This window comes from Anoplolepis gracilipes, chromosome 5 (assembly GCF_047496725.1).
Source record: "Anoplolepis gracilipes chromosome 5, ASM4749672v1, whole genome shotgun sequence".
Taxonomy (NCBI): domain Eukaryota; kingdom Metazoa; phylum Arthropoda; class Insecta; order Hymenoptera; family Formicidae; genus Anoplolepis; species Anoplolepis gracilipes.
Genome location: NC_132974.1, coordinates 12587566 through 12602812, shown reverse-complemented (window position 1 = coordinate 12602812; position 15247 = coordinate 12587566). Strand labels below are relative to the sequence as shown.

General features: G+C 33.5%; 2 protein-coding genes across 7 annotated transcripts in view; one reads left to right on the top strand and one right to left on the bottom strand.

Annotated features, from left to right (window-relative positions):
* Window positions 1–15247, top strand: part of LOC140666124 (uncharacterized) — a 147298-nt gene that overhangs the window by 22177 nt on the left and 109874 nt on the right. The window lies entirely within an intron of this gene.
* Window positions 5969–14208, bottom strand: LOC140665728 (uncharacterized). Of its 6 annotated transcripts, none has more exons than XR_012046652.1 (6): window positions 13585–14203; window positions 13345–13488; window positions 12999–13088; window positions 12841–12911; window positions 8282–9841; window positions 6966–7104 (listed from the first exon to the last, which is right to left on the bottom strand). XR_012046652.1 is itself a non-coding variant. In XM_072892189.1 (5 exons), exons 1-5 carry the CDS (start codon window positions 13912–13914, stop codon window positions 6030–6032), a joined length of 1710 nt encoding a protein of 569 aa, XP_072748290.1. In that variant the 5' UTR covers window positions 13915–14205; the 3' UTR covers window positions 5969–6029. The 6 variants fall into 6 exon arrangements, 3 of the variants coding, with proteins under 3 accessions (XP_072748290.1, XP_072748289.1, XP_072748292.1); XR_012046650.1 differs by having other exon boundaries at window positions 6987–7104; window positions 7475–9841; XR_012046651.1 differs by having other exon boundaries at window positions 7015–7104; window positions 7710–9841.

Sequence of the window (15247 nt, the reverse complement as noted above, 5' to 3'; positions counted from 1 at the left end):
TACAAAAATTTTTTACACCTATTAATGACCTGATTTCACCGTTTATTCATATTTCAAGCATATTCGAAAGTTAATTATTTTAAGTTCAAAGAAGCGTCTCAAGGGAAAAGAGAGAAATAGAGATTACTCTTAAATTCTAAATATTATCTAAATCAAGCTAACAAGTTAGTTTCACACCTGATTACGACCGAAAAAGATAATATTGCGCAATATATTTTAAATTTCCTCTTTTCTATTTATTACTTAATATTTTTTATTACAAATAATCTTCAGTCTTCAAGTAAGTTTTATTTATGAAAATTAGATTAATCGTTACATCGCAAAATAAAATTTACCCATGGAGGTAGAAACAAAACTATAATTAATAATACAATATAATTATCTTATATGAAATCTTTGATTTTATGTTATACATTATATTATCCATGTAATGTATGTTTCTTACTTTTTATATTAATTACATGATTTTTTGTTTTATACATAAAATTACATTATTTGGTAGTAATCTAGAGTAAAAGTATATGATGCGGTTACTTAAAGATTACACAAATCATGAAATTAATTAGTCTACAAAATAATTGCCAAGTGATTGTTAGCACTAATATAAATCTTTCTAAAAATTCTAACAATATAACGTTACTATATAACGTTATTATATATAAGTTAATGTTTTCTGAAGTGCCACTTTTTCAGTGACACTAATAATTTATTTTTTGTCTACAATTTATTTTCAATTAACGACATTATATGAAAATTGATCAATTTTAATACAATATGTATGTACACATGTCTAACTTAAACTCCATAGAAAAACTATAGATAAACTATGTAGAAAAATATCTGCGAATACTTTCTTCGTATTGTTTATCTTTTTGGTGGTGTATTTTTCCTTTTTTGTTGTTGTTATTTTTTGTTATTATTTTGTATTTACTTATGTATTTAGTTTTTCATTAACTTACAATTAGTTATAATTATTTTGGGAAGCCGGAAATGGTGTATAGGGATGTTTACTAATATAATGCCGTTGCAGAAGCGCCATTATGACAAATTTCTCGTGAACAGATTCTGCATTCGAATTCTATACAAAAACAAAAATAAAATATGTTTGATTTGATCTAAAAACAGTCAGGTATACTCTGTAAATATTTCTTACCATGATTTCTCAAATAATTTTGCAAATTAGCGTACAAAGGAAAAGTTCTCGAGCAATAATGACAGACATACGGCTCGTACATTGGACGATGACGTGGTCTCGTAAGATGTTTCCGGAATGCCAACGAGGAATAGATTTTTTGCAGTAATTACATTTGTAAGGTCTTCTGGAATGAATGGGCATGTGATTGTATAAATCTGCCTTTTCGCGAAACCGTGATTTGCATATGCTGCATATGTACGGTTTCGTCTGAATCAAAAAAAGTTGTATAGCTTTAAAAGACAACATGCTGGTCTGTTTTTTTAGACCTTTGCGTAATGTTCAGTATGAATTTCTTTTGGATACTTTCACATTCATGTCACATGTGAATATTAATCCTTATTCGATATGTATCCTTACTTCTTTCTTATCTTCTTTGTCATTATCTTTAGCTTAACTTCTTGGGACTCGTTTCTCGATGTTTGACACTTCGTAATCAGAACATGACGAATATGATAGATCTGTTGTAGGAAAATCAGATGGTTTAAGATTTCAAGATGCCCATTCAAATCTTATAAAAAAATTTCCTGAAAATACTCTCAAATCTTTCACATATATTTTTGCTCAAAATTCCACGTAAAATTAGAGAATTTTTAAATGCAACTTTATAAAATAATTTTTTATTGCGTGCATTTTCTAATGGTTTTCATCACACAAAAATAAAAGTCCTTTGTAGTTACATTTGAATTTGTATTAAAAAGAACTAAATGGTTTTTGTAAGATAAATATTTTTTACTTGCGTAGTATTTTAAATCATAAAATGCACAAGGTAATTCAACCCGTCCCAGCTGTTTTTCTCAACAATGGATTGTCACAGAAAATTAGAGAAAAAGTTTTTATTACTAAAAAGCACTCAAAGTAATTATTGGTGATGGTACATTTTTCGGGACAAACGCTAATTAGGGTCAGCTTTGAAATTTCAAATAGAAATATGAGTATGAAGCATCGTTGGATAGAACTTTGAAAAAGAAACAACTTTTGTTAAAATTTAATTTTATTATTTACAGCTTTCGAGAAAAACGCACTTTTAAATTATTACAGGTATTCACACATTCAAACATTTTTTTTGAAACCTGTAAGAGATAAATGAAGTTTTAATAAAAGTTGTTTCTTTTTCAAAAATATTCCGATGTTCCTATTTGAAATTTCAAAGCTGACCCCAGTTATCCTACTTCTAGTTTGTTCCAAAAAATAATATCATCACCAATGATTACTTTGGGTGGCTTTTTAGTAATGATAACTTTTTCTCTAACTTCACCCTATATGAACAAAAAAAATATATTTTAAATACATATAACAAATATATAACTGTGCAGGTTGTGGACTGTTTGCAATATAAAAGAAAAATGACCAAAGAGAATTTTTAAAGAAATTTTTTAAGTTTCCATAAAATTCCACAAGAATTTCCTAATTTTTCTCGGAAAAAAAAGAAATCACTGAGGTTTGCACTGAGAATTGTTTTTTAAGTTTTTCGGAGAATAAAAAAAACACCTTGTAATTAATTTCACAAATTCGTTCGTAAAATTAAAGCGTTTCGCAGTGATTAAATAAACAATACTGTATGCGTGTAATTAAATTTATTATTTGTAAATTTACGGTATGCAATCATTAACACTTACAATATCACCAAAAATGTATATTTCGAAAAAGAAACTACAATTTCCATATCATATTTGCATGGTTATATCCAAAGTCTTGTAAAAACTTTCTTACTTTCAGGTAGCGTCATAACAATATGCGATTCTTGATTGATATGAATTCATCGGTCGCTCGTTTATTCGTTGGAGGATGCTTTCACAATATACAATAAATTTTCACGGGCATTAACGACATTGTTTTAAAACATATTCCAATTCGTCTGTTCCTTAAATACAGAAAAGCGTCCCAAAAGAAAGAGAAAAATAAATTATTTAGAAATCTAAATAAAATCAAATTAATTTAATATCTAATTAGAGTTAACAAAACAATATTAGGATATTCTGAAGTGCACTCTTTTTTTGTTACAATTAATTTCACGTCTCTGTTTCTTAAGCAATGTTTTATTTATGAGAATTATATTAATTATTATCCCACAATTAAAATTTAATTCGTTAAAAAAAAATTAAAAAATTAAAAATTAAAATTATTTAACAAAAGGAGAAAATTAGCTTACGATACGAAATTCTTTGACACTTTATACAAATATATATATATCATTTATTACATATTATTATATTACATTGTGTATAATATATATATATATATATATATAGAGTTTCTTGTTATTACATTACGTATTATGATTTTTAGTTATTATTTTACAATTTTAAAAACTATTTTTTACAATTTAAAAATGACTTAAATGTATTAGTTTTTAGAAATTTTAATTGGAATGTTTGGTTTCTTATACATAAAATTACATTACCTAATAAAAAGTATACTCAAGAATAAAAACATATATATATATATATATATATATATATATATATATATATATATATATATATAATGCATTTTTGTTAAATATGTCAATACATGAAATTGATTTATTCTACAAAATAATCATAACGTATACCTATATATATAATATATACATATATAATTTAGCATATTACCATGCGAGAATATACCTAAATTACATCTTATATTTCTTAAAGTGTCATTTCGCGACTAAAAACTTATTCTTCATACGCGTCATTATCTTCCATTTATACATGAATTGATTAATTTTATGGTATACAATATATCTGTACATATATCTCTAAATAATTGACATAAAGCGAAATTTGTAGAATGTTTCTTTGGTATTCTCAGATAGCACATGCTCGTTATATAAACGTTTATAAAACGAACAGTGCTATCTGGGTTGTTTACATCTTCTAAGAATACATTTCTTCGGGGTGCTTTGCGGAATAATGCTTATATAAAAGGTCACGGTCGGTGAATTTCTCTGTATGAAAACACAGATTATTTATACGATCAATTAAAAAAAATTTGCATATTTCACGATATTTTTAAAATATTTCTTACCACGTGTATCTAGATGTTTGCAGAAATTGGCATACAGATTATATCTTTTGGTACAATAATCACATTTAAAGCTACGTATTTCTTTGTGCACAGTGGAAATATGTTGGCGTAACGAAAAATTGGATTGATAGGTTTTTTGCAATTATTGCATCTGTAACGTCTTATAGCGTGAACTTTGGCGTGTCGATATAAATGTAGCCTTTCGAAGAACTGAATTTGACATACGTTACAGGTGTATTTTCTAGGTGTGAAACTAGATCGCAAACTTTTGAAAAAACTAGTCTTCGAAAATGTAAATAAATTTTCGTCTTCTTTCATCGTGCTCCTCGCAATCTTGGCGTGATGATTTATATGCAATATGCAATTTATTTTTCAAGACCACCTTTGCAATCGTGACGCGCGATATTATCGATTTTTTATTTAGGTTTTCCGACAACTCGCTTTTCGAACTTTTCCCTCTTTATTTTCCCTCTTTATTATAAGCACTCTTCTATAACTCTTGGTAGATCATGTACTCTTTTTGCTCCATAAAGCTTTTGGTAAATTCATTTATCATCCTTATGCATGATGCGTGTTAAAAGATCGTAATAATTATAATCTTGTAATATAAATTGCAGAAAATTGGGATGTCAATTAAAACAGTCTTTTATAAATCACAGTAATTAGAATAATATTGCACAATCAACATTCTACTCGTCGAACTCAATAGAATTAAAATTAATGTCAATATAACGCTCATCTAGATACCTTAAAAAACGAATAAATCCCACTTTCACGTTTGTCTTATAAAAGCTACGGTCATGAAAACTTCTGTATTATTTCTTCAGATAACACAACATAGTATCATTAGGATCGGTAGGAATGCGACGATGAAAGACACTGGTTTACAGATGGAGCAGAATACGTCAGTTTTTCCAGTACCTGCTTTTATCTAAAAGTCACGGTGGGGTGATATTTCAGTTGTATTTATTACGATTGTTTCTTTAATTGTAACTTTCGAATGTCAATTCCGGTTCTATTAGATATATATAAATAAATAAACATCCCTCAATCACAAAATTCAAATATTGTTTAAATAAAGTGCAAATATTTAATTAAGGATAATGATAATATTTTGTGAAAGACATTTAAAATTCATTTATCTTTAATAAAAATTAATCCGATCGCTACATGTTTTTCAACTTTTTATTTTTGAATGCTGAATTACTTATGATATGAAAACTAAAAAATCGACATTGAAGGGAAGGGAATAACACTGCAAGTGAACAAAAATAATAAAGTCAAGTTATACGATTTGACTTTGAGAATGATCTCTTGTCATTTAATATTTATGTATATATAAATTGTTATTTATAAATTTTTGCATTGGAATGTTTTATATATACAATAATTATATATTATATACAATAATTATTACTATAGTGTCTTATATTATTTACTAGATAATAAAGATACTATGCGTACTCTGAAGCATCACATGCCAAGGTTTTGCGTAATTTATTTTATAATACAAAATAACTACAAATATTTATATTTATTACAAATTACACGAAATATTTAATATAAATATTTTTAATAAATATATTTCCTAAAAAACTTTCTTAAAATGTCAATTTTTAATGATGTTATAATGTCGACACATGCTCAACGATTTCATGACATTTCATGATAATATATAATTTCCTGCCTTTATACTCGCAACACGCGTCTGTACTGTTCAAATTTTTAAATTATTGTTGTTGAATCTACATTTATAATTATCCTTTCTCTTTTTTATATTTCATTAATAACGTCCAATCTGTATGATGATGCTACAAACTTAACGAGATTAATCAGACTCGGCTCGACTTGATTCTTGTGAATATCCGCACATCCCTAATTTTAAGCGTTCGTGATTTTTGAGATAACGTTTCTGGCCGAAGCTGATGCCGCATTGCTGACACGTATACGGCTTTTCCTCAGAGTGGACACGTTTGTGTCTAGTCAAGTCGTTCTTCACGCCGAAACCCTTGCCGCATATGTCGCATATATGATTTTTCTCACCCGTGTGCATCGTCAAGTGACTCAACATTTGCTGTTTCCAGCGGAATCTTTTGGCGCAATAGATGCACTTATGCGGAAACTCGTCTGTATGAGTCTTATTGTGTATATAAAGGGACGCTTTTGTTTTGAATGTCTTGCCACAGGTGTGACACACGTACGGACGTTCACCGGTATGGATTCGTCGATGGTCTTCCATGGCGGTTTTCATAGCGAAGCTGCGGCCACATATGTCACAAGCGTGATTCTTCACGCCGTCGTGCACGTGCTTCAGATGATAATATAGACTACCGCCCTGGATGAATTGTTTACCGCAGATGTGGCACGTGTACGATTTCTCTCCCTTATGCATGCGTACATGAGCCCAACAGCTTTTCCGCGAGGGCAACTTTTTATTACAGACTTTGCAAATCATCGTTGCCGTATCATCGATGGATGCAACTCTTCCTGTTTTAGACTGTTTGACATTCTTTTCCAGACACGTGTTAGATTCGTTCACCTCAGCAGTGTGTTCTCTCGGGATGTTCTTTACTTCTTTCGCGCAATTTGCGGACGTCTGTCTAGCAGGGTTGAAACCTTTGTCCTTTGTATTTTTATTTTTCTGCTTGTCACTTATTGATTTGTCAGATGAATGCGTTTTAGGAAATGTATTTATCTGAAACGTTAAACATTCAATTGGTTGATCGTTAGTAGTATTATTTGTAAGAGGGGAGATATTCTTTGGATCTTCGTTGATCGTATTAAATGCCTCAGTTTTGCTTGAATTAATTTTATTATTGTATTTTCCGGCGAGTATCTTATACCTCTGTCGAGAGTAACTATGGACGGTCGTCCGATCGTTTATAATCTGATTCTTTAATATTCTGAAAAATAAAAAAATAATTATGCTTGTTATCGAACAATCTTTTATATTATATATCTTTATCAAGTTAAGGCAATTTCATATTCTATTAATTTTTATTAAATAAAAAATCTATTAAAAATCAAATATAAAATAAGATTTTGTCTAAGATAAAATGTTGTATGTTGAGAGAAACTTAATTCACTGTTTACTCTTTATTTCTTATTGTTTGTTTATACACAATTATATATATCTATAATAAAATTTTATATGCGCATATTTATATATTTTATATATAAAAATAATTTAATAAAAAAATAAGTCTTAATTATACAAGAAGAGATTTTTTTAATTAAAAGAAAAGATCTTATGATACAAAGAAAATAAATTACTTATTTATAATTTTCCGAAAATATAATCAAAGAAGCAGAATATGAAGAAAATTCATTATTTTTGTTTTTTTGAAGAACCAAATATATTGTAATCACTGAATTTCATATCGACAAAAATTCTCTTACAACAATGTTGGATATATTTCAGATAATTACAACTTCTAAGACATAATTAGAAGTATCTTAGACTCGTCTGATAATTTTAAAATATTTCTTAAAATACTTCTTGTTCAACCTTCTTTTATTATTTAATGAATTTTGCAGCAGAATTTGATGTTAAATTTCCAAAATTACAGAATATTGCATTGGTCACGTCACTTATTTTATGTACTTCTTTGTTGATAGATAATTGTCAAAAAGTTTGAAAAATATATTTTTTTAAATAATGACATTATATGCAGTCCAATAATGTACCAACAATTTCCGCACAGTTTGCCTTTACATGTGTAAGATTCTTTTCAATCCATAATATAAAAAGTTAATCAATAAACTTAATATATTTATAAACATTTCTGAGCGACATCAATACAGAGAGAAATAAATTCAAACGTGGTCGAGACATAAAAAAGTCGAGATATTTTCTTCGTATTTTCTCTTATTCGTTTAATATTTTAAAATCTCCGAAATATTTAAGACTCGGCAGTCAGCAACATGGTTTTTCGAAATGTTTGTTGATAAGATGCCAACGCAGCGATTGTTTTGTATTAAATTTCATCACGCAGGTAAAACAACTAAACGGCTTTTCATGTATACGTAGATGTTATACAGTTTTTTTCGATGTGTAGAAATGTTTGTGACAGTACGTACATTGGTAACGATTTTTATTATTCTTGTTATATTACACATCAATCCGTTATACGCCTCAGGACAAAAAATACAGATATGCTTTTCTTTATGAAAGTCTCGATAGTGCTTTCCGGTTGCGACAGGCTACATTACAGAGAAAGCAAATATTTAGTTTATGAACGACTAAAATGTGATTGTCCAACTCTTCTTCTTGAGTAAATTTCCTATTACATTTGATGCAGAAAAGCGAGTTTCTGGTATGCCTTATTTCATTTACTGACATCTTTCCTATTGGTACTTCTTTATATAATGTTTCAAATTTCTTTCCAAAAGACACTTTGTGATATGTAAACATTGGTTTTCTTTCGGGATTTCTTTTTCCGCCTTCTTGTCAAGATTCTATTCGACTGAACGTTTTTTTTGAATCAAAAATTTGCTTAGATTTATGTTGTTAAAAGACAACTGAGATAATTCACTTTATAATTCTGATTAACATTTGATTTTGACTAGAACGATGATACAGCATATATACAATTTACACGAACTCTGCGGCGACGAGTTTAATGGTTGGCATTTTATACAGTGTTTTATATCTCGTCCGGACGTATCCAAAAACAAACAACGAATTCTGTTTTTGTCTATGTATGTACAGTTTTGTGGAAGTTTTCGCAGTGCCTCTTCAAATAGCGTTCCTGAGTGAATCCGGCGCTGCAAATCGTACAAATAAACGACCATTGATCGGTGTGAATACGTCGATGACGAACAAGGCAACTCTTGCTGCGGAAACGCTCATGACAAATATTGCAAGTATAGGGCTTTTGATCGGAATGGCAGGACATATGCTTGTCCAATTCTTGCTTCCTCCGGAAACCGCGGTCGCACAGGTCACAATGATACGGTAAAACCTGGAAATGATAAAGTCGATGCACATGCAGGGTTGCCTTCTGTTTGAAAGATTTGCCACAAGTTTCGCACGTGTGGGGTCTCTCGCCAGTATGAGTACGTCTGTGCTCGTCCCTCGATGCCCTTGAGGCGAGATGACGGCCGCACACATCGCAAACAAAATTCTTGACGCCATTGTGGACGTCACGCACGTGCCTGTTCATGTTGGATGCCGATCGGAAGGTCTTATCGCAGGTAGAACAGTTGTAGGGTCGCGCACCTGTGTGAATGTTACAATGGATCAGCAGATTATACGAGGTGGAGAGAATTTTTCCGCATTCTTCACACTTGTAGGATGTGCACTCGTTCTTCGCCATCTTCGAGCGACTCAATTCCGCGTGTTTATGTTCTGATGTTTGTCCGCATCTTCTCGTTTTATTTCGAGAATTTGTGCGGTTCTTCTGAAGCTTTTGTCCTTTTTTATTGTTATCCAGGTGCGAATCTATCGAATGATCGTTTCGCGATTTCAATCTTTCATTGAGATCCTCAAGATTAGTCAATGATAGACATTGCTTGTTAGATATCGTTGAATGAACCTTCTCGATATTAATAGACAAACTTTCTGTGTTGGATTCGTAGTCCCTTTGCGAATTGTTTCCAACATGTCTTGCCTTCTCATTCGACACTCGACACGTCCATCTGAAAAGAGAGTCAGTCCTGTTATTTCGCGGCGGTCGAGCAACGTGGCGGTTCGTGATTAAGTCTCTTATGATTAACTAAGTAACGTTTCTGTCGGAATGAGAGACTACAATCGGTACAACGCCAAGGTTTCTCGTCAGAATGGATCAAACGATGTCGCTTCAACTCGTATTTGATGCGAAAGCGACGGCCACACACGTCGCAGGCGTGCGGCTTCTCGCCGGTATGCTTGGTAATATGCACCATCAGCGGCGGTCGCGTGCGAAAGGTTTGCTCGCAATAGCTGCACTTAAACGGGAACACATCCGAGTGCGTACGATTGTGCACGAACAGGGAGGCCTTCTGCTTGAACGTTTTGCCGCACACGTTGCAAACGTATGGCCGCTCGCCGGTGTGAATGCGCCTGTGATCTTCGACATTGCGTCGCGTCGAGAACATGCGGCCGCACAAGTCGCACGGTAATTTCTTGATGCCGGCGTGGGTCTCCTTCAGATGTCGGGCCAGGCCTTGATTCACGCGGAACCGCTTGCCGCACAAGTGGCAGGTGAACAATCGCTCGCCCGTGTGGATGCGTAGATGCCAGTAGAAAGTATACGGCGAATTCAGGTTCTTTCCGCACTCGTTGCAATGGTAATATATCTTACCGTCATGCTCCATTCGGGCGCGTAGTATCGTTTCCGTAGCGATGAATGATTTTCGATTCCTCTTTACGAATTCAGAATGTATTTCCTTTATATGAGCGTTCAATAACTTTCTACTTTTTGCAGTGTGTTCGCAGTGCTCACAGGAATAAGTTTCGGATCGTTTTTTCGGAGATTTTGTTGATGGAATGCAGTCTTCGTCATTGTTTCTACTCTTGGCGTCTTCTATCAGATGATTGAAAGCGTTCCGATTCATCAAATTATGACCCGTCTTCCTCTTATCTTCTGTGTTAGTCATATTACAAACTATTACATGACGTATGAGATGATACTTTCGTTTGAAGACACGTTGACAACTATCGCAAGTGTAGCCCTTTTTTACAGATTCACTCGGTAATTGTAGGATTATGGACTGATTCTTTAAGGCATTTGAATTCGTTTTCTCGTTGTATCTTACAATATTGCAGTTATCCAGCAAATTAAACGTTTCTTTCTCTGAGATTTCTCTAGCATTCTCGGCAATCAACGTCGAGCGTCTCGATGGATTGTTTTTGTACTTTATCGTAACATTATTTGCCCATAGAGCAGCGCTACGAAAGGAGCGGCATGTCACGAAAGATTTCTCCGTTTCCAGCTCACACCTGGAAAAACAACAAAGGCGGCAGGTTTGAATCGGTTTCCTCCCAGACATGATGATGAAAAATCATATCTATATAGAAGGAAAGGGAGACAAATAGAAAGAGGGAGCAACATTGCGTCAAACGCAAACTGTTAGCATATCTCTTATCGTTAAGACGCTCGCAGAGATTCGTTATGCCGACTTTTAATGTGATTGTTCAGATAGCGCTTTTGTCGAAAGGCAAGACCACACTTGATACAAACAAACGGTTTGCTCTCGGAATGAATGAGTTTGTGCCGCGCAAGTTCGGATTTGACTCGAAATTTCTTCGCGCACACGTCGCACGCGTGGTTCTTCTCGCCGGTATGCGTAGTTATATGAGCCAGCACTTCCTGCCGTCGGCGAAACCGTTTAGTACAATACGAGCACGGATGCGGGAACTCGTCGGTGTGAAGTTTACTATGGATATAGAGGGACGCCTTGGACTTGAAGGTCTTGCCACACGAGTCGCAGACGTACGGTCGTTCACCAGTATGAGTGCGTCGATGATCCTCTCGCGTGGCCTTGGACGCGAACGATTTGCTGCACAGATCGCACGTGAAGTTCTTCAACTTCGCGTGCACATCCTTCAAGTGCCTGGTGAGTCCACCGGAATCGCGAAATTGCTTGCCGCATACGTGACAAGTGAACGGCCGCTCGTCCTTATGGATCCTCATGTGGCGTAGATACGAATCCTTCAATCTGAAGCACTTGCCACACTCTGCACATAGAAAAGATTCCTCCTTATGCGATGCTTTGGTCTTGTACAGATCCTTCTCTATTTCGTTATCAAGGGAACGAACGGATTCATCATCTGGGATATGTTCTATCTGGACTTTCTCCTTCTCGCAGGCGATTGTTCGGTGAGGCTCGTTTTTGTGATTAGAGTCCCTTATAGAGTTTTGCGTGGGGATATGATCTTTCTTCATCTCGGCGGTCAATCTCAAGGGATCGTTCTCCAGTTGTTCAGACATGGTGGGCAGTTGATCGTGTACCGTATCCATTACGGTGACCCAAATCTGATCGCAGTCCTCGGTCGCCGCATTCTCAGGCTTTTTCAAGTTGCGCATTCTCGGTTGGCATCGTTTCCTGTATGGCTTCCAAAATGCATTCTGCGTGTCCGGGGACACTTTAAACGGTGTCCGGACGCCGCATAACCTGCAAAATAGCCGAAACTTGACTCCAGGTTTCGCACTTGCGGTGGACGATTGCCGTTTTGAGCTGGTTATATTTCGGCGCTTGTTTTTTTTTCTGGGTATAATCTTTAAAGCCAACCTCCGGTCGTACATTGCCTTTTTCTTTCTATGTTTTGCTTAGAATCTTTCATTAAGCTGTTGTAAAAATTTTCTTGGTGTGCCCAACGCCGGCAAATCGTTCTTTTTTTTTTCTTTTAAACGATTGATTGAGTCATCAGTTATAACGCGTTACGATTGTTTGTATTCAGTGTCAGATCAATCATATCTCCATCTTTTAATAAGACGTACAGAAAACATTTAAAAAGCAAAATATATATATATATATATATATATATATATATATATATATAATATTTATATTCATTTATTTAATTATTCACGCTCTAAAAGTATAGTTGGCAATTATAAGTAAAATTAGATTTACATAAACGAATAGACAGTGAGAAAAAAACTTTGTGCTTTTTTTTATAACTAACAAATTATGAGAATATATGAAATCATTACCTGTTAGATTTATTATTTATAATTTCTTCTATGCCATGTACCTCATTTTTCATGTCAATTTGCTGGTCAGGCTACAAAAAAAGAAATTTAACTAAATATCTAATATATTTATATAAAGAAATTATTTTATATCTACTTTATTGTACTGTTTTATTTACTTGCAAGTTTGTTGTGTTTGATACAATGGTCGGAGTTGTTGTTGGAACCAATGTAGAAACTTCAAAATTATCTAAAGATGCAGGATAATACTGCAAAATTAAAGAATGTATAAATAATATATCTTGCCAAACAAAAAAATGAAACAGACAAAGAGAAAGAGAGAGAGATTAAGAAGTATATGTTTTACATTAAATCTTAAGTTATAATAAGAAAATATATAATCAAAGAACGATGTAATAAAAATTTGTTATATCTTATATCTTCTTCTTTTATCTGGTTTTATCTTAAATCTTAAAAACAGATTTTCTTTAATAATGCATTTTTATTAATAATGCATTACTTTACCTGTTGCTTATTTTGCACTGTTTCCTGTATTTTCAATAGCTTTTTCTCTGCGATTAGACATCCTTCGCTTAATTCATGCCAGGCCAACAGTGTGCTTGCACAATGATGACACAATTGTAATGGCAGAGTATCGCTTTCAGATATCTGTGAAAAAAATATTACAAAATAACATGAATAACATGCCATCATTGTGACAGTTGATGCTGAAATTGCAATAAAGCGATTAAATACTGTACACACGTGTATTGGCAAGTACTTGAGTATTTTACTAGGCAAGTCGTGCTCCACTCCTTCGCCTTCAAAGATTGGTATTAGATTATCACATGTATTGGCACACGTCCTGCAGAGATGTATCCACGCGAGGATTTCCTTCGTCTCGGGCTTGTGGGATGTCGTTTCCTCGACGTTCTCCCCGGGGTATCGCTCACCCTGGTCCTGCGACACCAGGAAGAAATCATCCTCGGTCTCCGACTCGTTGCGTTCCCGTTGCGTCACTATACTCTTCACAGTCTCGATTAATATGGCATCGTCGCCGGAGGACTCCAGCATCGTCGCATTCTTGGGTTCCATGCCGACGAAGACGACAACCACGTGTCCGGCACGCGATCAATGTGATACGTCGAGCAGTCCAGGAATTCGTCCGTCGCACGACTTTGGTAGAAACGCGTTATCCAATATGTCAAAACAAACGTCGTGAATACTTGACGTATAAACAGTGTTTGACACTTCTTTCGGATTGTTTCATTCGCACTCACAACCGCTCGATAGTTTTATAAGGAATGCTGAAAGTCAGCTAGGAGATAACGCTATAAGACGCCAAATGCATATCAGCAGAAGCAGAGACGCATGGTGAAGCGTGGCCAAATATGACATTAGAGTTTTCCCTATTGGTGAATGGGGTGTGATTATTCAGAAGGTTGCCTAGACTGGGAACTATATACGAGAAGAGGGCGCGAAAATTTAAAAAAGATTCTCTCTCTTCTCTTAAAAAGATTTCATTTTAAAACGTACTCTTTTACAAGGCAACTGTTTAATCTTTAATTAATCAGAATGATATTAAGACAATCTAGATATGAACTACATAACGTATGAAAGATTTTTAGGCTAATCTAGAATAGATAAAAAGGATATTAAAAAAGAAAGATAAAAAAGAATTCTTTATATTTTCTTTCTAACTAATATTTATATCATTATTATTATTATTATTTATAAGCTTATAGAGATAAAACATTTTTAAACGTTACATTTATTTTTTTTTTTGTTCTATCTCTTTTGCTTCGAATAAAAATCAATTTCAATTTTAGAAGAAAATTATATTTTTTGGCTACTGGATGTTTCTCTTCCATTTCTCTTTTTCATACAAAGTATATTATTTTGTTGAATATATTACGAAAGTAACTTCTGTATTAATTACTATTTATGTGCGTACATATAAACACATGCACACGGTTGATCAATAGCAACATATAATACCGTAATTCGGAGCAACGTTAATTTGAAATCTGCTAAAAAAACCTTTGTGCATCCTTTCAATATTTTGGAATCCTCTTGATTTACTGAATTTGCATTCATTATCACTTGAAAAGCTGACACAATTGGAAATATCATTGTTTCCATTTCACACCGTTCGAAAAATTCGATAATGCTTTTACTCTCTTTCTCTCTCTCTCTCTCTCTCTCTGGTAATTGACTTAACTCGCAATGAATGACCACGACCGATGATGATTATTGTTCTCGCGGATGTAATGAGAGGATTAAAACAACATTTCCCTCATCGTCGTATTTAATTATTAACGATTATACGATATACAGATGAGGAAGAGAGCCACGCGATCCCGGTGTGTATGTACATTTTATTGACCGATCAAACAATCGGATTTCATATATTTGCATGCGTTCGCGA